Source organism: Triplophysa dalaica, chromosome 18, assembly GCF_015846415.1.
Source record: "Triplophysa dalaica isolate WHDGS20190420 chromosome 18, ASM1584641v1, whole genome shotgun sequence".
NCBI classification, from domain to species: Eukaryota; Metazoa; Chordata; class Actinopteri; order Cypriniformes; family Nemacheilidae; genus Triplophysa; species Triplophysa dalaica.
The window spans coordinates 8,358,578-8,380,971 of record NC_079559.1 but is presented as its reverse complement, the minus strand read 5'-3'; the positions used below and the strand labels follow the sequence as shown (position 1 = coordinate 8,380,971).

The window sequence follows — 22,394 nt, the reverse complement described above, 5'->3', positions numbered from 1 at the left end:
TAGGCGAAGGGTCAAGTAATGGAGACATTAAAACTTTGACCCAAATAAGATCAGTTTTTACTGATTCAGGAGAACCAGTTGTGTCCTTTGAAGAGGGTTGACTACTATGGTTTTCCTGAAATATTTTTTTTATTAAAATACCATTAAATACAAAATTGTAGATTTAAATAACCAACTTGACATTAAAAGTTGTTTTACAAGTTGTTATAAGTAAATTTATACATTTTTGTTGATTCACTTAATAAAATCCCTCTAACAATTTACAAGAACATTTTTTAACTCAAATTTGCAGCTATAATTCAAGTACAAATTACTATACAGAATAAAGTAATTTTTAGTTTTTGTTTAAATGTTAATTATAGTAAACAATAAAAAATAATGCTGAACAAAAACATCTGTCTAACTCAAACTTCACAAATCACTCACTTTCATTTTGATATATGAAGTATATATTATTAACAATAAGGAGAGACTGGTGGTCTCTGTAATTGCATTAGCACAGTTACAGCACCATAAGTTAAATAACACACTTCATGAGTAATAGCGTGCCTCCCTCACCCTTGGCACAAGCACCAACATTCTAAACACAGATAACAACTTAAAAAACCCAAATTTAAAAATGATACCAAAACTCTCCTAAATCTCAAAGATAAATTAACAAAAAGCTCAAACAAGTCTTTCTTTTTACTGAAAAACACTTAAAATTACAGTTAATCTGAAAAAATAAAGTCAGATACAAAGCATGCTGGGAACTATAGATGAACTGCCAAGGTAGTTGTATCAAAAATATATATATGTTTTTTTAAGTAGATTTTCAAAAAGCTGTGTGCAAAAACTTGCCACTAAAACATGTTAAGTAAATTTGCTCAAGTAAATTATCAAAAACTTGACATAATGTTTCAAATTCAATTCACAAATTTAAATTTGTCAAGTAAAAAAACAAAAGTTAAGAACTACAAGTTGTTGTTTTTACAGGGCAGTATTATTGTTTGTATAACATTGAACAGTTTTATAAGGCATTTGATTGCAGTTCAGATGAGCTTCATCTTTGGTGATATTCAGCCGGTTATCTGGTTTAGCTTGGGATCAAACTGTCCTTTTACTTATCAGTATTGACTTGAATTGTTCAAATAGTGTGCACGTGTATAATGTAGGTCATGGCTTTAAAAAAGGAAACGCAGCAGTTATATTTATCTCAAAGATCCTGCTCGCTAATCATCACTATTTCTATGTAAAGCGACAGGTATCAGAGACTTTAGCATCAGCAGTGTGACAACCCTTCACTAGTTGTCTAAGCTAAAGTACTTACTATCCTTCCTCTTATTTACAGTTAAACAGTGTGCAGATAAGCATATTACGATTTTTTATTTAGCTGGTTTGTAAAGAATTATTCTAGTACAAGACTTGAATTTCTTTAGTGGATTCTTTAATAAATACATCCTGTTGCAGCAGGTTGTGTTATATAAAGCGTATTAGTGTGCCCTATCTTGGCACTGTTTTAATCACTTCAAAGCCTGTTTAATTCCAAATGTCTTGTGCGTGTCTGGCTGCCAGGATCTCATGTAGAAGGGCAGAGTCAGTAACTTGATAGATTTAGTACTAATCCATACACAGTCACCAGCCGCTCTTCTTTTAACATGGCCTCATTTATTCCAAAGGAAGTGCACATCTTAGTTTCAAACAAACTTCAAATAATGTGTAACTAACTATATAGGAGAAATAGAAACGACAACAAATGTTCACATCACACCATATTGTGGGCTGCAGTCAGTCATTTATTTATATATCGCAAATAAACAATTACACCCCATAATACAATGGGTTTACACTAAAACACTGTGACTTAGACTTTTAGGTTAACAGCTTTGATTTGGTCATAAATAACAAACAGCAATTTAACATGATACAAAAGCAGCCAGTTTTTACAAAATAAAAAAAAGAGCCCCGTCGCCAAAGTCTTCCCATGGTGACTCTTGGATGAGGTGAAGGGTGTGGCGTTGGGTTGGGGTGGTTTTACGAAGGAAGGGGAGATCCAGGCTCTTTCCCAGAGTCACTGCTTTCGCTCATTTTTCTATTCATCACAATCTCTTGGGCAACGCAGGTCACCTGGCCATTTGTTACTGTGTAAGTACCAGCCCTGACAAAATCAAAACCATTAAACAATCTTACAAATGAACAGGACAGGAGCCGGGTATAGCTTAACACAAAGATGTTCTTTAACTTACTTCTGCTGGGATTCAAATCCATTCGGTTGGTTCTGTTTCCCAAAGAAGAAGCTGGACCACCAGTGGCCAGAGTCCTGACGTGCTAGACCTGCCATTAGATACAACAATTCAATTTTTTTTATTCATTCATCCACTCCTACATTTTCCATTCCTTAGTTTATATATAAACATCTTCATATACCTGGTGGGTGTGGAATGATCTCCCCCGTGTACTCCGAACTGCCACAGGAACTGTTGCTTGATGTAGATCCAATGCGCCCTGCAAAGAAGCACAATAAAATATATTTAATTCACTGCTTTATCAAATAATGCTTCCAACTTACTGAGAATACAGCACAAGTGTTGTTTTGTTTAATTGTATAATAATGTGGAACAGAATAAAATCAAACAGTCCAGCTCACTTCGGTAGTAGTCATGGGTGGCGACAAGTGAACCACCAGATGGAATTGCTGCCATTTTCCCGTACAAATGTAAACCGTGTGGAAGATGGAAGACCTGTTAAAAAAACAAAATGGTCAGCAATGTTTCTGTGCAAGCCAAATGCAAAAGTTGCATGAAACCAATGTGGCCTTTTAAAGCCTATTCCAGTCTGGAAATCATCTCTGATGCCCAAACAGTATGTGCCGTGTATCATTACTGGCACCCAGGGTTTTAACCCTGCCAAGATATCACACATGGTGCTGGCAGGTCAATCAACATGCTGAAACATGCATATTATTCAGTGCACTCTGAGTCACATCGTAAAGCATTAAGCATGTGTATTTTTGGTACTGGTGACTGTGCAATGAAGCACCAATTTAAGTCATCATATCTGACACGTGAAAGAACAGGAGAAGGTTCTACTTAAACTGTGCGCGCTCATTTCTTCCTTACTCTTTTTACTTTCCAGATAGTGATGTGATGTTATTTCGGCAGCTGTCACATTGCATAGGGCAGCATTACTCAGCGAGCACCGACATGTGCATGCATTTTGGCTCTTATTTCATGGCACACTGCATTCACGAGTTGAATGCGTGCACTACCCTGTTCTCCAATAAGGAGGGACTGTAGACAGCTACTTTACACGTATGTCTGTGACATTTCCAGACATGCAAACAAAAATTAGTGCAACTCTACCTCCAGGTGAAATACAATTATTTAAAGGTTAGTGTCCTGAAAGGACACCATAAAATACACCGTAGTTTGTATTATATATTTCACAAATTTACAAATGGATTTACCACGTGACCAGTTAATGCCCATCTGTGTTACATTCAAATACAAGACACCCAATAACGAAATCCACTTATACCAAATAAACTCATGAGACAGTAAAAGATTTCATACGAAAATAAACTAATAAATTACTTTAATTAAAGTCTCACAGCATAAAAAGTTATCGCTATATTAATCTATCAAACACGTAACTATACTTACACTGCAAAAAATGACTTTCTTACTTAGACTTTTTTTCTTGTTTTAGAGTGAAAATGTCTAAACATTCTTAAATCAAGATGCATTTTCTTGATGAGTAAATTGACCTAAGAAAATAAGTCTTGTTTTTAGTGAAAACATATGAAAATTCAGTGAATTTGTGCTTAAAACAAGCAAAAATATCTGCCAATGGGGTAAGAAAAATAATCTTGAATTGAGTGACTAAGAAAAAGGTAAACCTTAATTCAAGATTATTTTTCTTACCCAATTGCCAGATATTTTTGCTTGTTTTAAGCACAAATTCACTGAAATTTCATGTCTTTTTACTAAAAACAAGCGTATTTTCTTATGTCAATTTACTCATCAAGAAAATGCATCTTGATTTAAGAATGTTTGGACATTTTCACTGGAAAATAAGAAAAAAAGTCTAAGTAAGAAAGTCATTTTTTGCAGTATATACTATGACAAAACCATGGGTAATTTACCAAAGAGGTCTAAGTGCTAAAACGAAATGATTAAAATGTCATAAATGTATATATTACTTAATGTATTACGTTTTATTAATATTTATGTTAATTATAATACAATAATATGAATCAAAGTTAACTTTTCATAAATATGTCTTATTCACTTACGTTTTAAAGGTGGCGAGTGCTGTTGTTGGTAAAGCACAAGATGCAAAGTTTGGTCGGGTAAACGCTAGGCGACGTGACCCATTTGTAGTTTGGTGTTTGGGGTGAGACCCTCCAAGGTCTTACGTTCTCGATCTGGATTCTGAAGCTGCTTGAGCGCGTGGGCTTTTTATTATCAGAGTGACGTCAGATACCTGTCCATACCGGAGGGCGTGGCTTGGTCGCTAGCATGAGTTCGAGGCGTGACTTGGTCACTAGCATGAGTTCGAGGCGTGACTTGGTCGTTGGCATTGGGTTAAAGGAGTAGTTTGAACCCTGGCAGGACAACATGGGCATGACTTGTTCTCTTTGCACACTGTCAAAACAATAATGTCGTTCAGGAGATGAGGGTGGGGGTTTTTCACAGCTGTCACATACAAGTGGAGATAATCCACTCTTAACAAAACACAGTGCGCATTTTATCAAGGTCAAACGGCAGATTGTTTTTCTTTCTTCAGTAATGACACTAAAAAGCCTATAATGTAACAAAAATCAACAATTACAACACAATTTGAGTCGATTGTGTATAAAACTAATTTAAGACACCCCTGGCGCCACCTCCTGTTCATTTTGTGTGTTACAAGTATGGATGACGTAAATGTGTGCTTTGAAAAAACAGTCCCTGTGTTGTTTTTCTTCATTTATTTGTCCTTGATAAACCCTTAACAGTCAAGGGTGTTAGAGTCGTAAAGCATCAATCATGATACAGTGTTTAGGTCACCGTGGTAACATTCATATTTAACAGGTCAATGCATGTCAAGTACTCCCACAAGCACCAGCCCAGTCAGCACAAATAATCATAAGCAAAATAATAAACTGACCCAAAACAAGAGGATTTCCATCACCTCAGAGTGAAGTTGACCTTTATCGCACCCCAATATGTGGGTTAAAGCATTACGAATCCACATACACCAATCTTGCATTTATTATCTCTTTTTCAATGGCATGCACTTGATTAGAAAATAAATAATTCAACCACTATCATGTCACCAAATGCCTTAACTGCGATGTTACTAATGCACTCTTAAAATACAGAAAAAGGAAAAAACAAGCTATGCGAGACAGGACAATCAAAGAGAAAAAATTCAGTCCTAGATGTTAACCAAGAAATAGTCAATTGAACAATTCAACTCAAGTTAAAAGATTCAAAAGAGTAAACAGGAAATGTGATAAGCTTGCTTAATGAAAACATATTCACTCAATATCTTGTAATATTGCATTGTTAGAAAACATCAGGTAGTTTCTTTTCGGATTATCATTTCTGAAAACGGGATGAAGCTCAAATTAGACAAAACAACCACTACATGTGAATGATTTACCATACACCTTCAAACATGAGAATCTGGTGCAGTAGCACCTTTTGCCCTGAGTAAAAGCATTTAATGAGCAGGGTAATAACTAGTGCAGTACTATTGTAAGAAGCATGTAACAATAATAAACAACAGCGACTTAGCAGGATGAGAAATCTATATTTTAGCCCATTCTAAGAGTTGTAAAAACGTTTCACTAAACTAAACATCTTTTAAAAAATTTCATTTGAAGTAAATGTGGTGCATAGAGAAGAAAGCTTTCTTTCAATAGGCTTCCACCTTTTCCACATGCATATTTAAGAGGTTTTGTTTAACAGTTTGGCTACAACACCTTTACAAGGGTGAGAGTGAAATGCTCCTTTGCACATTGGTAACGGTGTTTTAAAGCATTATGTTTGGTTCGTACATTCATTTGATGTTAATGGAGTGAAATTCGTTTACAATGTTACACAGAGTTCACGGAGGTCAGTTGCTGGTTGTGCTTCTTGGTCAAAAGGGTGCGTTGTTGCTAGTAGGCGAACTCTCTCCATTGGATCGTCCCGTTACTTTGTACTGTTGGGTACAAAACAGCAAAACACAGACAAAAGACTGAGTAATACAGTTGAAACAAACACAAATTCAAATTATTATCAGTGCTACAGAAACAGCTTCTACATTAGCAAGGTCTGAATCCGAAAAAGAAACGAATAGAAAGAGTTAATTTGAAAACAAAAACAGAAAACAATGAAAAGGTATAACCTTCATGTTTTCCACCTTGTCCTCAAAGGATTTAAAGCTTGGCGAGTTCCTGAGAAGATATTTTACAATTAAAAACTAATCAAAACAGCTCAAGATTCATTCATGCAATGAATTAAACAGCTAGTCATACGGCTCTTGCTTTCCATGCAGAAAAAGACAAAGAAATTCCGGCATCATTGTCATATCAAAAACCTTATAACATCTTTGTCCTGGACTGCATGTTTTATCTAAAACGCATATTATTCTCCAATGATAAGTATATAAAGACTAGTCATATATTGCATTAAATTGATTTATTTTAAAATCTGTATTCAAATCATTCTCATTAAGAATTGACCTCTTTATGACAACAGATGGAAGACAGAACGTTCAGACAGATAATAATATTCAGATAGGAAACTGATAGAAGTGCTGCCGTGGCTGGTACTTTACCTCATAGCTGGCATACTTAAAGAGTGACGCATGGAAAGGTTACTACTGCAGAGAGCGGGTTGGAGAAGCATTAGCCAAGCAGGCAGCGTTAGTAGAGCAGAGAAAGAGATTGTACAGCACAATGAACATCTTACTAGAGCATCAGAACAAAATATTCAAGGAAGAATACAAGTTTTACATTACAACAACATTCAGCGTCAAACCTATTAAGACGTCCAAGACAACGGCTTTAAATAAAGTTTCACGTACATTCAATTTGTCTTTCAAATTGTACCATATCTATTCTAGATACAGAGGACCATAAAAAGATGAGGAGCACCGTCAGTGTGGTTTCACATAGAGCTCTTACCCAGTGTACGGTAAAGCCCTGAGGAGCCCGATCGCAGCAGTGAAGAAAAAAATACAGCAATAAACAAAAGCAACACTTCACAACTCCATCACATATCATATAACTGATAAACTGTGGCTCCAGAATGCATTTACTAGGCCACACTCAAAAATGTATAAATATATTTTACAAATACTTAAACGGGACCTGTGTGAACTTGAAGGGAGCCAGTTAGTTGAAAGTAACAGGATAAATGGATGTTATGTTTATTCTGTTAAGTTTGTTCTAGTATCATTTGTTTGATGTTAAATGTTTGCAGATCGCAACATAAAAGCATTCTGGTGTTTTTAAGTGCGACAGGTGTCTAAAACATTTCAAAAATCACCATGTAAAGAGCACTAAAGAGAGTATGTTTAATGCAAAAACATCACGAATGTAAGTCACACACATTTGCAACCCTGTTTGTTTGTTAGTTGGCACTAAGCAATGCAATTGGTTAGTTGGACACAAAAAAATAAACAGGCAAGAGAATTTAATCATTCAAAGAAATAAACAGCCTGTTCTCTTCCCTGTAAAATCTATCCGTGAAAAGTGACTAGTTCACTTTAATACATTCTGTTCCTTGACACGTTGATCAAAACAAACAGTTCTGAGCAAAACTAAACAGGGATTGAGGTTAGCCACCTGGAGATTTCCCATCACATTAAAACAACTATTGACAGTCACAGACTGCTGGGTAAAATATGTTTTAATATGATTAAACACCGATGTCACTTCTGATTTGTCCAAAGTAAAAACAAGATAATGTGGAATTCAGCATCTTATAAAAACTGACCACTGTAAATTTAGAAGAAATTCCAACTCTCATTGCAAATCATTAATTGATGCACATTATTATAATATAATAATACAAACAACTGCATTTGTAATATTTCATTAAATACTACTCTGAACGCCTCTAAAATGTTTTGACCTCTTTTCAACCCCGTCCCTCCAACCATCTGTCATATAGACCACATATTATGTCATGATGGATGAAATCAACCCCCGTCCTACATTTCATCTCACTGAATAGCTTGTTTGAGAAATACCAAAGGAAATGATGTAGAGATGGAGGAGTGGTTTGAAAGATGGGCGGTTGAAAGATGGGAGAGAAAGGGGTAAATGGTGTGCTGAAATGTGAGGTTCACCTCATCTCTCCCAATCTGCTTCTGATGGCAGAGCCCATCGTGGAGAAGGCAGCTGATGTCATCTGACCTGCCTGAGACAGAGTATCCTGAGTCTTCTTATAACTACAAAAAGAGAGAGTCTTGTCAATTGCATCGCGAACATATGAATTTTTTTTATTTAACTGCTGTAAAATGGAGATGCAACTGAAGGTGCAAGTTGCGAAAACTTGTAACAAAACCATCTATCACATTATTGTAATAAAAACCCCTTCACACCATTCAAGGATTTTTCTTCTTACTGGTTTCACAGGGGACTTGGAATCTTCATTAGACACAGTGTTATTTGTAATAATGATGAGCTTGTGCAATAAATAGTGATGACCATTAAAAAGACAAAGAAGTCCAGGACTATTATTGAAGAACAGCTGCTTGAATATTCACACCAGATGCTACAGTCTGATCTTATGACGCTTGAATCAAAAGCCAATTCTCATCCTGATTTCACACATAACCAAAGCATATTGTTTACACCCGCAGAAGCACAAGCATATACGTAAGCGCTTATTCTTTTCCAAAAGCACACATTCCCTCTTGCACACTCAAGCACGACTTACCCAAACAGTCGCAGAGGTTCCCTAAGAGTGTTAACTAATGACCTTAATTATGGCTAAGCCACTGCAAAATCCCATCATGTGTTCTCCAAGTCTCATGCAGGCACATGCCTGCACACAAACCGCATAACATGCACAACCCCGACCTTTCTACCATATGTATACAGTCTCAGTGTCCTAGATCAGACAGTATTGATATTATATCAGACACATGACAGACGTGGGTGTTAGCCTAGCACCCAAGGATCTTGGTAACACAAAAGACAGTTCCATGACCCGGAGAGATCTCTGTGCCCACAAGGATGATATCTACAACCAACTTCTGCAACAATTTTCTGGAGTTTGACATTCAAGAATAGATTTTTCATGCTCTTACGATCATTGCGATTTATTGTCTGATCTTTTTGTCTGTTACCAGGGAAACTCTGCAGGAGTTGTCATTGAGAAACCTGTTGTTCAGTTTCCTAAAGAGTAGTGACATCAGTGCTGTTACAAGATTAAAGTCTTTGAATCTGTAGTCTTGCTTCTCATGCTTCTCGTGTTCTCCATCTATAGTATTGTTTGTTTAGGGTCTCCTCTCAGACGTAAAATCAAAAGCTTTATGTTATGGATTATGTCTATTAAAATCCTATCTGTGCATTTTACATAAAGCTGCATTTTTTTGTAAAAAAAAAAAAAACAGGCATTCAGCAAGCACATAAATATTCAGTGTTTCGAAATGGACTCCTTACCATAACAGTAAGATTTTAATATTGAATTATAATATGGTCTGTCGGTCAGATTTCGCTAAAATTGCGATCCTAAATATTGTGAAAGATGTTAAACAATAAATGAACAAACTCACGTTTCAGAGCGGCTTATGTCCTCCAGTGTGGCCGAAGCTGTAAGGTATCTACAAACACACATTTTCACATAGTATAAATGTCTTAACATACAAATATTTTATTTATATGGTGTGCATAATGAGAACATCAAATGCAGAAGACTTATCAATAACAAATCTCAAAACATTTGACCAAAAGCAAGCAGCATATCACTTAATTAGACTGACTGGTTAGCTGACAGACTGCTTAAACAAGTCTGACTTCTTTCGAGAATAAATACTCGGTGCGCCTTCTGTCATTCAAGCCAACCCAAAGCACACATGAGCTATTGTTATAGACTCACATATCATCATGATGTTTTTGTGTGTGTGATACCACTACTATGCACAATTAATTTTCTGAAATGCTATATTCTATATTCTTCTGGTAAGAAATAATAATCTTCATGACTTTCTGCTTTAATTTATAAATGGACTTTGAAATCTGATACCCGTATTGTGCGAGATTAGATGCAGGTTTTTTTCATCACATTGCTATACTGTATGGTACATCTGCACAAGTGACCAAGAAAGTTTAGGGGTTCATTTTGTGGAAGGTTCAAGTGAAAACATCACAAAGCATCCAAAAGTTAGCCAGCTTCATTCAATATAAACAGCCTTATTTGTAGACGTCACTGTAAAAATAAACTTTAGAGAAAATCTAATTAAGGACAAATAGCCTCTTTGGATAGACACTAGCTACTGTCTCAATTGAGAGCTGGCAAACTGACGATGGGGGAAAGAAAGTACTGAAATAGTTGTTTAGGAGAGGATCAAGAAATGGAATACCAGCGAAACAAGACGAAAGCAGGTCCACACACCTAGCAACTGAACATCACAAGACCAGGCAACAGTCGAAAGATAGAAAACTCACAAATTAGATGAGGTTACTCTACGATTCAAGTCTCCAACAGTTTGTGAGGTTCTCATATAACTAGAAGCAGAAATATGGAAATATATATAGAAAAGACCTCAGCTGAGATGCTGGTATATGAAGACCGAAGATAAGCCTGAGAAAAGACTCCAGAGAATAATTTATGTGCATAGTGTAAATACATTATATATTCAAATAGATGTAGTACCAAGTGATCAAGATACCTTATGTACATTATTAGAACAGCATGAGCTGTACTTACGCACTGGAGCACTGGACTTCGTGCCAGCCTTTGGTTATGTTCTGTTTGATTTCAGAGAGAGGGCTGATACCAAGTCTGCGTTTGAGCTCTGTGGCATGCCTCTCCTTAGCTGTCAGAACCTGCCTCAGTGTCTGAATCTCATCATCCACCTAACACAGAAAAAAATAAATATATAAGATATGTGTATACAACTATGTACTTGCTGGCTATTAACAGCTATGTTTACTTGTCATGTCAATAACACTAATAAAGTGCGTATAGAGTTACATTTACATTTAGTCATTTAGCAGACGCTTTTATCCAAAGATCAGGGCGCAATAAGCGATATGTCATACAGGAGCAATAATACAATAGGTGCTGATACAAAGATTACTGTCAAATACAGTGTTGACAGATTGGATGGGTTAGACCGGATGAAAATGCATTGAACAAAATATGGGCTGCTTATGAAATAAAAATTATTGGATTATGCATGTGGTGACAGATATGTCAAAAACTCAGTAAATATAACTATAACTAAATTTAGAGCACGGTTGAATGATTTAATAAAATCAAACTGAATATAGGATTATACAACTTCTGTTCAACATCAGCACACCTTTAAACTGTACAGGCTGTGCTCTGGCATACTCGTGCTTGGTAAATTTTGCATTATATGTTCTGCAATAAATACTTCACGAAAGACGTACTGTAGTTCTGTCAGAGGTTAAGGCAACTCTCTAAGCTTAACATATTATTGTTGCTGCTGTTCTTTTTTGTTCTGTCCTATTATGCATCAATGAATTTCACATTTTTGGCTGTCGTGGTGTGTGCATGAAGTTCATGAACGAGTGTTAAATTCCTACTCGCATATCGCACTTTGCTATTCGATTAATTATTAGTGGGCACTTTTTGAACAAAAATGTGCGTAGTGATGCTGATGCATGTGTTTTTTGAGGGTTCAAGTCAATGTTTAATTTCTTGATTGTCGCTTTGAGTGGACATATTAGTCCTATTTTCTAACTCTTGTAAATACATTTTCTGTTTTCCTGGCTTTTGTTATATTTTGTTATCTTGTCAAACTTAGTTGACATAGCAATAAATGTCAATCACAGTATTGTGGCAGTGAGAATTTGGGCTGTTTTTTCCTGGAGTGGGTGGGTTTTGGTGAACATTTGGGCTAGAAATTGTCCACACTATCTCGCAACACTGGTAAACCATTAGAAGGAAAATCATATGGGCTTGACATGATTGAGCAAATTATTGCACAGTTAGGTCTGTGTGAGCTCATCATTTCTGGATTTCAGACAATACTATATAAATTCTTAGCAACCGGTTGTGTGAGGGTGTGGTTTTGAGGTGAGTGGAGTGTGAGGAAACTACCTTGGTAAGCTCCAGCTGCATTTCTTCTGCCTCCTCCTCTGTAAGGCCGGGTGGTAGAGTCCCTCCACTGGCTAAACCTGTAGATGCCATTGACGAGTCTATAGCATAAAACGAGTGGAACAAAATTCAGACGTGTAAAACAGGAATGACGTCGTCACTCGTTATGGTAATTTAAGCAAATGGAAAAAAACACATAGCTACGTGTTGGTTTTGTTTTATAATATTGTACTTGTTGTTCCTCCATTACTAGATATTCATGTAAAGTCACGAATCAGCTGTTAGACATCAATACTGCTCTCACACACCCTTACATGTACGTTAGCATACAAGCGACGCCAACGGTGGAAGTAGGCTACACTTAATAATAAAGCAATCCTAAATACCATTAATGGTTTGAGAGGTTTATTATACTATACACTATTTATAATCGAATCTATTTGCACTGCTGTATTAGCGCCACCCCCTCAGCTTTACTGCACCTGCTCAGAAATACACAAAGCTCCCCCACAAACCACTCCTCACCTTGTCCAGGAGAGTCCATTTCTGCTCAAATATGATCCTCCAACACGTGTTTAAGTTCGTTAGCAAATGTCACGGATTATAGTTTAAAAAAATTGACGGACAAAAGAGAGTTGACTCTCGCGGACTTCAACAACACACACACAAGCTCTTTAGCCAACGACGAGCGTAAGCTTCCGGAGCGCGGATGTGACGTCACCACGCTCTGCGCTCGATAACTTTTATTAACTGAAAGAGTCAATAAATGAATGTACATTGCTCAAACATAAACTGAAAATAAATAAATGCCTAAACGTTGGTATAATTTTATTCTGCTTGTTTTCTTAACTCCTATAAATATAAATACTGGGATATGTAATTAAAATGCTTATCCACACTTCGATTTTCAATTTCGATGTGCAATTTGGTATCAGCAAAAGAGATGCGTCATGATTAAAAATATAATTGTTATTTCTTTGTTTATTTTTAAGAAAACTACTCTCAGTCACATCAAATGTTCAGAACATTTATTTGTGCACCAGCAAATAATTTTTTATTTTACTCACACAATAACCATGCTTCAACATAAAGGTCTATTTTTTATTCTTTTTAATAATTCAGTGTATGTACAAGAGACTTTCACTATAGAACTATGAGTCGCATAGTTTCAGAGTCATGTATTCATATAACATACCATTTAAAACAAAGCCAATTCATCATTAACATGACAAAATAAGATCATAAATAAAATATTTAAAATGCATAAAATTTACCATTTCACTATAATTACAATAAACATTTTATCTTCTTTCTGAAGACATTATATGCATTAATTTCCTGACCATTTCACTTTATTATGTACTTTTTTTTCTCCTTAAAGCAAGGTCCATTTAACTTTAAAGGAAAATCCAACATTTTAACAAAGAAGCCATACATTTTAAATGACTGCAGTTCTGAAACAGATAAATGCACAGGAAAAGTTATCACAGAGGCCAACATCCATTATAAGCCATTTAGAGCATGATAACAAGATAGAAAGGGAGTGACAGAGTGAGAGAAGGAGAGCGTGGAATAAGGAGCAGATACCGACAGACAAGAGATTATTGTGCTCAATAACTGAATGTAAACAAATCAATGAATCATTTGCATTTGAAGCACAACAATAAAATGTGAAAGAACATGGCTGGTGACATTTGTATAATGCTGGGAAGATTAGACAAGTTAAAACTTATCATGCAGGACTGCCCATATGCCAGCAGTGAATAGACTGGCATGGGAAGTTAGAGAAAAACAGTTAAGAACATGACCGTGAATATGGCAATGATGGTCATCTTAGTGTAATTGCAGATTCAGAAAATCAGGTTTGGTATAAGAAGGTTATTAAAGCACTTTTAAATGTTCTCGAAAAAACAACTGACCACATGTACAGAGGCAATTTTATACCATTCAGACCAACAAGCATCTAACTTGAAATTTCTTTGAAAGCACAAAACATCTAACAATGGAGAACAACACAATAAGGATCCATTCACATAACTTGACTACAAGAGAAAACATGACACAAAAATAATATACGAATGACAAAATATAATGCCACAATTCAAAGACGATTATGAGATCCTATCAAATAAACGCGAAAATATCAGTGAATAAGTAGCTTATTTCCTCGTAAAATGTAGCATCAAAACTAAGCTGTTTAATATATTTCCTCCCAAAACAGAAAGTCTGTTTAATACATTTAATTGTAAGAAATGATCGGTTTGCAAATAAATGCACAGAAAAAGTTCTTACATGTATATTTGCACTTGTATTGTTGCAACAATGGAAAGACAGAGATGAGATTGAATTTTAGTGTTGAAAGCATGAAAGCTGCACAGACGATGAATGCTTCATCACACCACTTCAATAAATATATGGGAATGTCTGTCGTTCCGGAATTAGCTACTTTAAACTAATACAAACATCTCTCTCACAACAAACCATATATCTTGGCATAGGGAGCAACCGCAAGAGGCAAGTACCACAGACACAAGAAGAACTATATCACACAATCTTTCCTATATATGCGCAAAGTAACTGAAATACAAAAATGCACAAAATATACATATATTGTACATACACATGATGTGTGCCGATTGTATAACTATATAAAAATTCATCATCCTTCTTTGTAGCGACTTTACATGTACAGTCGAGATGTGACATCAGATATGACACTATGGTACTTAATGGTCGGTTGGCAATCGTGATTCGTCTTGAAGGACAATAGAGACACAACTGGGCCAAATAGAGCTTAGTGCCAAACATGTTATCGCACATCACCGGACAACCTCAGCATGGCATGGCAACATCCACATACTAGCAGGCACACTGAGAGATGACATGTAAATCCACTCCACATATACAGAAGAGTCCTAATTTTGGCTCAGCTTGTTGCAAATGGTCCAATAAGGATCACCAACATCCAAATGTGATGATTTTAACCAATGAAAGGAAATGACAGGTTATCGCTTGCATCACTTGTATCTCTTTCGCAAAATAGAATGGATGGATGAGAAAAGCGAGGTTGCCCTAAAAACCCCATCGAAAATCATAATATGTCGAGATGTTGATGAAGAATTTAATAAAATCCTACTGCTTCTCAGCTGAGCATCTCTAGTCTTCAAACACCTATGGTCAATTCAGGGATTTAAACCACAGTCAGGAAACAAATATTGCATGTCAATAAATATACCTACAAGAAAACCAGAACTGCAAAAATTTCATCTAACAGAGTCAAGGAACAGTGCATGCCACAGGACGACGAGCAGATCTGGCTGGAGGAAGGAACGAACGAGTGGAAGGCAAGGTCGGAGGTCAAGGCAACAAAGAGATCAGGGGAACCAACAGGATGTTTTTATCAATTTTCTAAAACTCGTTTTTAAGCTACGCTGAGGTGAATGGGAGCCACTCTTGTGTGGGACATGGAAGTGGTGTGTGAATAAAGCACAGGTTACTCTAAAAAACAAAAATAATTCCTCCATCACTGGCTATCCTCCTCTCACAAACAGGCTTTTTTTGTAGTTTAAGGATTCTGCTCATTTCTCCCTCAGACAGGTGGGGATGTAGTGGCAGGAGACAAGCCACAGGGTGGAGGTGGAAAGGGTCGAGCTTTAGTTGAAGCCGGTGTCAGTGTGGTAAGTGGTGTGGAAACCGTCAGACGTCAGCTGGGTGGTTTCCGTGGCCGACGAGGGCTGCATCACGATAGGCTCACCTCCACCTGCCTCTGCAAAGAGATTTCAACTTGAAATTATAGTTTAAACAATAACAGACACAGCATATCATATGTGATGTGGGCTAGGCTACCACACACAGACACACTAACCTCTCTCATCGGACTGAAGCTGGGCCTCCAAGTCTTCAGGAGAGACGTAGAATTCCGGTTCCGGTCCCTCACGTGGTCGTGGTTTACACTTACCGCAGCAGCAGTTACAGCAACAGCAAAGGCAACAGCAGAAATAACAACCTGTAGCCAGGCCGCAGAAAATAAACAGAGCCTGTAGGGGGAGACAGAAACGAGATGACCAATAAGTGGGATTTTTGTCTGTTTAAACACTGTTATTTGTTCGAATCAAGCCTTTTTGGCTGCAATATTGTCTGACTATTACAAGCATAATTATTATAATATAGACTACTATAGATATTCTTTTGTGAAATAGCAGCCTTTTTTTCTTAAAACAGCAAGCAAAACTCAATACAATGCACTCAAAGGTTTTCTGCTCCCAAAACCAGCCCATTAAAACAGAACTAGGTCCTACCTTGGCCCACCAGCTGGACAGGACAAAATAGGTATTGACGTTCTCCTCTCCAAACTGTTCAGCCACGTAAAGACCCAGAGAGCCATACTTGTCGTAGATGTTTCGCTTTGTAGCGTCATTGAGAATGGCGTGGGCATTGTTGATCTCTTTGAACTTATCCACTGCCTCGGGGTTATCAGGATTCTTGTCAGGATGATATTTCAAAGCCAGTTTCCTGTGAAAGGTACCAAATAAATTAGATTTTTGGCAAACAGATCCAATTAATGACTAAATTTGTTGACAGTACAATTACGCAAAACACTACAAATTTGTGCACCACAGGTTAGTTTATGTCACAAGCAGAAAAGCTTAAGACTAATTAAAATGACGCAAAGAATGATGACCAGATTAGCATTCAAAAATGAAAATTGTGATCATGACCATCAAGAAAATCTCTTAAACAATTCAGAAAGTATAAACACAGCAGAGAGAACGGAGGCAAAACTGCAGAATGAAAACAGTCCCTGAATGCACTTAATGTTATTGAACTGCATGGTTCCACGTTGCATTTAGTCAATAAGCATGCGATGAAACCAGTGAAAGCATTGGAAGTGAACTGCCAGAAACAGAAGTTGCCCAGTGCACAGAGATACTGAGGAACTGACCTGTAGGATTTCTTGATGTCATCAACAGTAGCCAGTTTTTCCACTCCCAGCACCTGATAGAGGGATTCTCCTGATGTGGAGAGCGTACGCTGCCTCTGCTGCTCAGCCATGATAATTCAGGTCCTTAACAATCTGATCAGAAACACATAATCATAGATCTGGGTTTACTCAAAATGTCATGAGTTTAAAGATCACAATGGCAATAGCTTGCTAAGATTATCTGCTGACTCCCAGTTTCATGAAAACTCCTAACCAGTCTATTTACCTGCAGAGGATTGTACAAGGACAGACTAAAATAATGCAACGCACCATCCAAAATGACACGCAATAGACTAAACACGGTTTCCTCACTGAATAAGAAACAAGCTTCTTTATTATTATTATGCTTTGAATCCTGCACCATAAATGTTATGATATTCTAACTATTCATCTCTCCTCACTCTACTGTTACGATAAAAAACACCTGATTAACCTCACTCATATATGATGAGCTGCGCAAAGTTTATTGACTGTTTAAATTTGTAAAATGTACATTTATAAATTTGCCTCTAAAAACCCACAGGACACAAAATGCATTATCAGATGAACAGACTGCACAAAAATCATGTTGTATAACTGTAATGATGTCATTATTATACTATTACGCTACATCTTGTTCTGTACAGCACCGGTCTATTCTATTCTATTCTATTCATGTCTGAGATTCTCCAAATAATGGCTTACGGTTAAGCACCAAAACCACTCAAGATAATTAGTAAATGAAAAAGATTTCTAATCAATACTGCAACAGAAATAAAACAGAGCAGCTGGATCCTTTAAAGATCCCATAGAGATTTTAACAGTGCACAAACAACATAGAACATTGCTTGTCTTTCCGTTTAACTTGCTCTCTTTGCATATTTTTACACCTTTTTTGTTCCTCTGGAACAGCATGATGTTCAAGAGAATAATATCACAATAGTGTATTTGAGAACGTTCGCCAATTCAGGCAAGTCTGGACAAATCAAATAATATTGTAAACGGGAATCTCCAGATATCAGACTCATTACCCATGATTCACCATCTGACTCGCACGCCTCCTGTCAACTGATCCTTTGTGGTGTTCCCAGATAGAGAAAACAACACTGATCACAGGTGATGTTTTGGAGTATATCAACGTACAACGTATGATGGTTAGGCTACCATGTGAATCAGTCAAATGCATATTATGATTTCTAGATTAGAGTTATTCCTAGGCACTATGCTAAATGAAGTATAAAAGCTGGAACTAGCGGATATAAGGTGTGAGAATAAAGCAAAATTGTCTCTCCATTTGGTTGCTTGTCTCATCATGTCTGGGCCTGAGGCACTCAGGGTTTGTGTTAAATGATTCTTGAGCTTTCTGTTGCTGACTGCTGTATCTCAGCTAGTTTACTCAGCACTGCCAGACCATAATAACTCAGACACATGGTCGAGAACAGTATGATTTTTTTCCTTATGCTTTTGTGCACATTCTGTCAAATGTGTTAGAAAACGCCTGCTCAGAATCCGTGTCAAGGACTAAAGAGATTTCTTACGATAATATGTTGTCAGTGTGGGAAGGTTACTTTGGAAATTAAATGGGTTACAGATTACAAGATACTTTATGAGAAATGTACTAAGTAGTGTAACTATTCAATTACTTTATAATTGAAAGTAACTGATTACATTTGATTAATTTTCTTAATTTCTCACGAATATGCGAGAACTCTTTCTATTTTTTATATTTAAACCAAGCGGGGTTAACCCTACGGTAGTACTCAATAATACTGATAAGTATCAAATTTACAAAATCCTTAATCACTTGAATTAAGATGATAATTAACGATAAACTAATAGAGTGATTTGTTCACAAGGTGGCGCTTTAGGTTAACATTCATCATAGGATGTTTCAAACCCTCGAGAAGATATGCAAATGTGTTAAAATAGTCTTAAAGTGCTACCTGTCTATGCATTTAACTGCAGGTGACAAACATTTGGTCCTGCTCATCATTTAAAAAGAGGCAGAGTCTACAGAAAAGCTTTGTTATAGATTAGTGCCAAGTAGAGAGACTGTTTGAATGCACAAGGCTATAGAAACTGAATTGAAAACTGAATTCACTTGAAACATGTACATTAAAGGAAAATAAAAGGGCTTCTGTTAATACGTCCTTGTGATGAATCGTTCGTTCTTGCTGTTAATGTATTTTAAATAATCCAGTGCTGTCTCAACAAGTAATAGACAGATATGATGTTTACGCGGTTAGTTTCGTATAAAACGTCTCAAATATCAAACTGTTCATCTTCAGGATCAAAAAATCATGTTGAGTGCATAGTTGTCACTGAAAATACGCAGAATTTGTTATGAATGGAGATGAACATTGTTAAATAAACTAGGCTACATGAAACGAACAATACAGACAAAGCTATACTTTACATTAGCATGGCTTAGCATGCGGGATTTACTAGCTTTTCTATTAATAACGGTAGCGTTGCATTATTTAATGATGATTTCTCCACATAGGATCTAACGTTAGTTGGATTTAAAATACTTAAAATATTTTCTATTATACAGAAACGAGTAATACATCACCAACATTCTAAACTAAAGGGTCTACTTAATGGGAACAAAATAAAGGGTTCACTTATTTGTGAACACTCACAATAACGACAAAACTATCAAATAAAGTTAAGTTACAGACCAGCAGATTCAGGTTCGGCATTGAAACCTTCGATGTTGAAAGAAATTTAATAGCAAGCATGTTTTGCACTGCTACAGTTCCGCCCTTATCGGATTACTGTATGATATTATTTTTAAATTGCAGTGTTTTTATGGCTCACCAGGCCGGGCGGCAACTCTTTCAGACTAGTCACAGCTTTCAGCAGCAGTGTTGACTGATATGATTGGCAGACCTGGTGCGCTGCAAATTCAAACGAGGACTAATCAAAAGCACCAGAAAAGCATCTCTTTATTAAATGGCCTTGGCAGGAGGAAAATATTCAGATGTAACACCCTTTGAAATGATTTACATTTTCGTAAGAACCTGTAATAAAATTACATATTTTTCACATAAACTGTAATGAATTACAGTTACTTTTATTTTGTAATTACATTTCGTAACGCCGTTACACAAAACTAGGTACTCCCAAACATTCTTGTGTGTTGTGTATGTTGTTGAATATTTGCTATTTTATATCAAAAGAAGCTGTAACGACATTCCAAATATACAAAAACATACACAATAATGTTGGGGAGTAACTAGTTTCGTGTAACGGGGTTACGTAATTTAATTACAAAATAAAAGTAACAGTAATTCAATACATTTTCTGTGAAAAATATATATTTTTTAATTTCATTTCTTACGAATATTTGAATATAGAAGCTGTAACGACCTAAAATCTTACAACGCTTCTGCCTCACGATAAAAACTGTTACGTTACTGCCGCACATATATATTTTCCAGAAGCACTACGAAGATTCAGTCACGAACAGGCCTGGCTGCATCCAGCATCACATCGTTCATGTGAGCCCCTGTGATTCAAAACCTAGTGCTGCCTAACGTTACACAGCAGTTTTTGGGTAAATCGAAACTAATTCTTACAGTTTGACAGCGACTATGACACTCACAATGCTGTCTAGATTAAATTTGTAAGCACGACCAATAAGACATGCTCACGTTACGTTATGGTAACCGATACGCTATTTTGTCTGCAAAAAAAAAAGAGCGCTTGTCGCATTTAACATAGCATGTGATAGCATGACGCAATTATTATTCGACATCACATATATGTCTATTAAAATGCAATGGCAAAAACAGCAAATGCACATATAATTCACTCATTCATTCGCAGTTTAAAGCTTGAGGAGGGGTCGATGATCTAATACACAACGTTTTATCTGCTCTATAAAATACTGACTGTGTATAGTTAAATATCATTTAAAAACAGGATTTGTTGTCATCTCTGGCTCCACATCACCAAGAAGGGCCCCGTTGCTTTCGTTTGCTCTGCGCTCCAGCATCCATGTTACTCTGGCCTGTTAGCTCGCGCTCCCGTTATACCGAATCGGCCAAACCCACTGACAAATCAAAAGAAAACGGAGAAGACGGCTTTCTCTAAAGATGTAAATGTCTTAAACTGCATTGCTTACCGTTTTGTCGGCCCCGAAACACGGCGTCTTGATGTAATATCAGTGCGGTAAAGTAAACGATGTTAATTTTGTGGTTGCATCCCCGGGAACCGCGCGGCCGATCACGTAAATGTACCAGATGCAGCAGATATAGGCTCCGCCCACTAGTAGCGTCTTCATTACGGCGTGCGCGTCACCCTCTTTTGAACTCATAATTAAGGGATCCACATTGTAATTAACATAATATGGCCAGACGTGTAAAATAATATAGAATAATGTATTTCTACAGAATATAAAGTTTTTTCCTATGTTAAAACACTTAATGTCAATGTGCTATTTTTTGCATTTTTCGCAATTATGCCGAGGAGTGATTTTTCACTTGCGTTTGCAGCTTCGGTTCTCTGTCACCACCTCGTGGTGAGTAACAGAACTAGCATTTATACAAACCAAAATTATTTTTACAGTACCAGGTTAAATTACATAGCTAGTTGTATTATAAAAATGAAAGTTTACGACAAAATACCCGTTTCATATCTGACATTTAGAGTGTACATTAAACAATGTAGATATTTATTGTAGACTGTACAGGATTAGGTATCATTTTCAAGACCTGAGATTATTTTCCTACTACTCCTGCCACCTGGTAGAGTTAATAAAATAAAAAATGGATATTTCCATAGCACATAACTAAATACGCATATTCCAAACAGGCACACACAGACACAATACAGATCACAAATTTAATTAAAATGTATATTGTCTACGTAGAATCAAAATACATTTGGATCTGTGGACTTTTTACCACAAGTAACTCATTCATCAGTTTTCGTACAGTAACTGTCCTAAAACCTAAGATAAAGACAACTGTTTATTAAGACACAATGTCATTATAAGTGATAGAAAAAGGACTATCATAAAAAGTTTCCTTATGAACAGAAATTGTCATGTTTTGTCTGAAAAAAATTGTGTTTAAATTTGCTTAATGAGATGATCAGAGATGCAGCTTCCAAACAGCAGAGAGGGAATAGCAACAAACCAAGGGATACTAAACGCCCGATCATGTCATCAAACA

General features: G+C 36.5%; 3 protein-coding genes across 7 annotated transcripts; all 3 read right to left on the bottom strand.

The window, feature by feature from the left end:
• Nucleotides 1–1,754: 1,754 nt before the first annotated feature.
• Nucleotides 1,755–4,429, bottom strand: ppdpfa (pancreatic progenitor cell differentiation and proliferation factor a). The gene is made up of 5 exons (XM_056773397.1): nt 4,274–4,429; nt 2,627–2,720; nt 2,407–2,484; nt 2,226–2,313; nt 1,755–2,137 (listed from the first exon to the last, which is right to left on the bottom strand). Exons 2-5 carry the CDS (start codon nt 2,679–2,681, stop codon nt 2,014–2,016), a joined length of 345 nt encoding a protein of 114 aa, XP_056629375.1. The 5' UTR covers nt 2,682–2,720; nt 4,274–4,429; the 3' UTR covers nt 1,755–2,013.
• Nucleotides 4,430–4,936: 507 nt separating this feature from the next.
• On the bottom strand, nt 4,937–12,950 carry tpd52l2a (tpd52 like 2a). 5 transcript variants are annotated; one of them, XM_056773382.1, is made up of 10 exons: nt 12,780–12,950; nt 12,258–12,355; nt 10,896–11,044; nt 10,634–10,693; nt 9,742–9,789; nt 8,308–8,409; nt 7,139–7,156; nt 6,790–6,834; nt 6,358–6,406; nt 4,937–6,171 (listed from the first exon to the last, which is right to left on the bottom strand). In XM_056773382.1, exons 1-10 carry the CDS (start codon nt 12,796–12,798, stop codon nt 6,109–6,111), a joined length of 651 nt encoding a protein of 216 aa, XP_056629360.1. In that variant the 5' UTR covers nt 12,799–12,950; the 3' UTR covers nt 4,937–6,108. The 5 variants fall into 5 exon arrangements, with proteins under 5 accessions (XP_056629360.1, XP_056629361.1, XP_056629362.1 ...); XM_056773383.1 differs by lacking the exon at nt 10,634–10,693; XM_056773384.1 differs by lacking the exons at nt 6,790–6,834; nt 7,139–7,156.
• Nucleotides 12,951–13,341: 391 nt separating this feature from the next.
• On the bottom strand, nt 13,342–21,477 carry dnajc5aa (DnaJ (Hsp40) homolog, subfamily C, member 5aa). The gene is made up of 5 exons (XM_056773388.1): nt 21,344–21,477; nt 17,197–17,328; nt 16,553–16,766; nt 16,120–16,291; nt 13,342–16,020 (listed from the first exon to the last, which is right to left on the bottom strand). Exons 2-5 carry the CDS (start codon nt 17,304–17,306, stop codon nt 15,908–15,910), a joined length of 609 nt encoding a protein of 202 aa, XP_056629366.1. The 5' UTR covers nt 17,307–17,328; nt 21,344–21,477; the 3' UTR covers nt 13,342–15,907.
• Nucleotides 21,478–22,394: the final 917 nt, after the last annotated feature.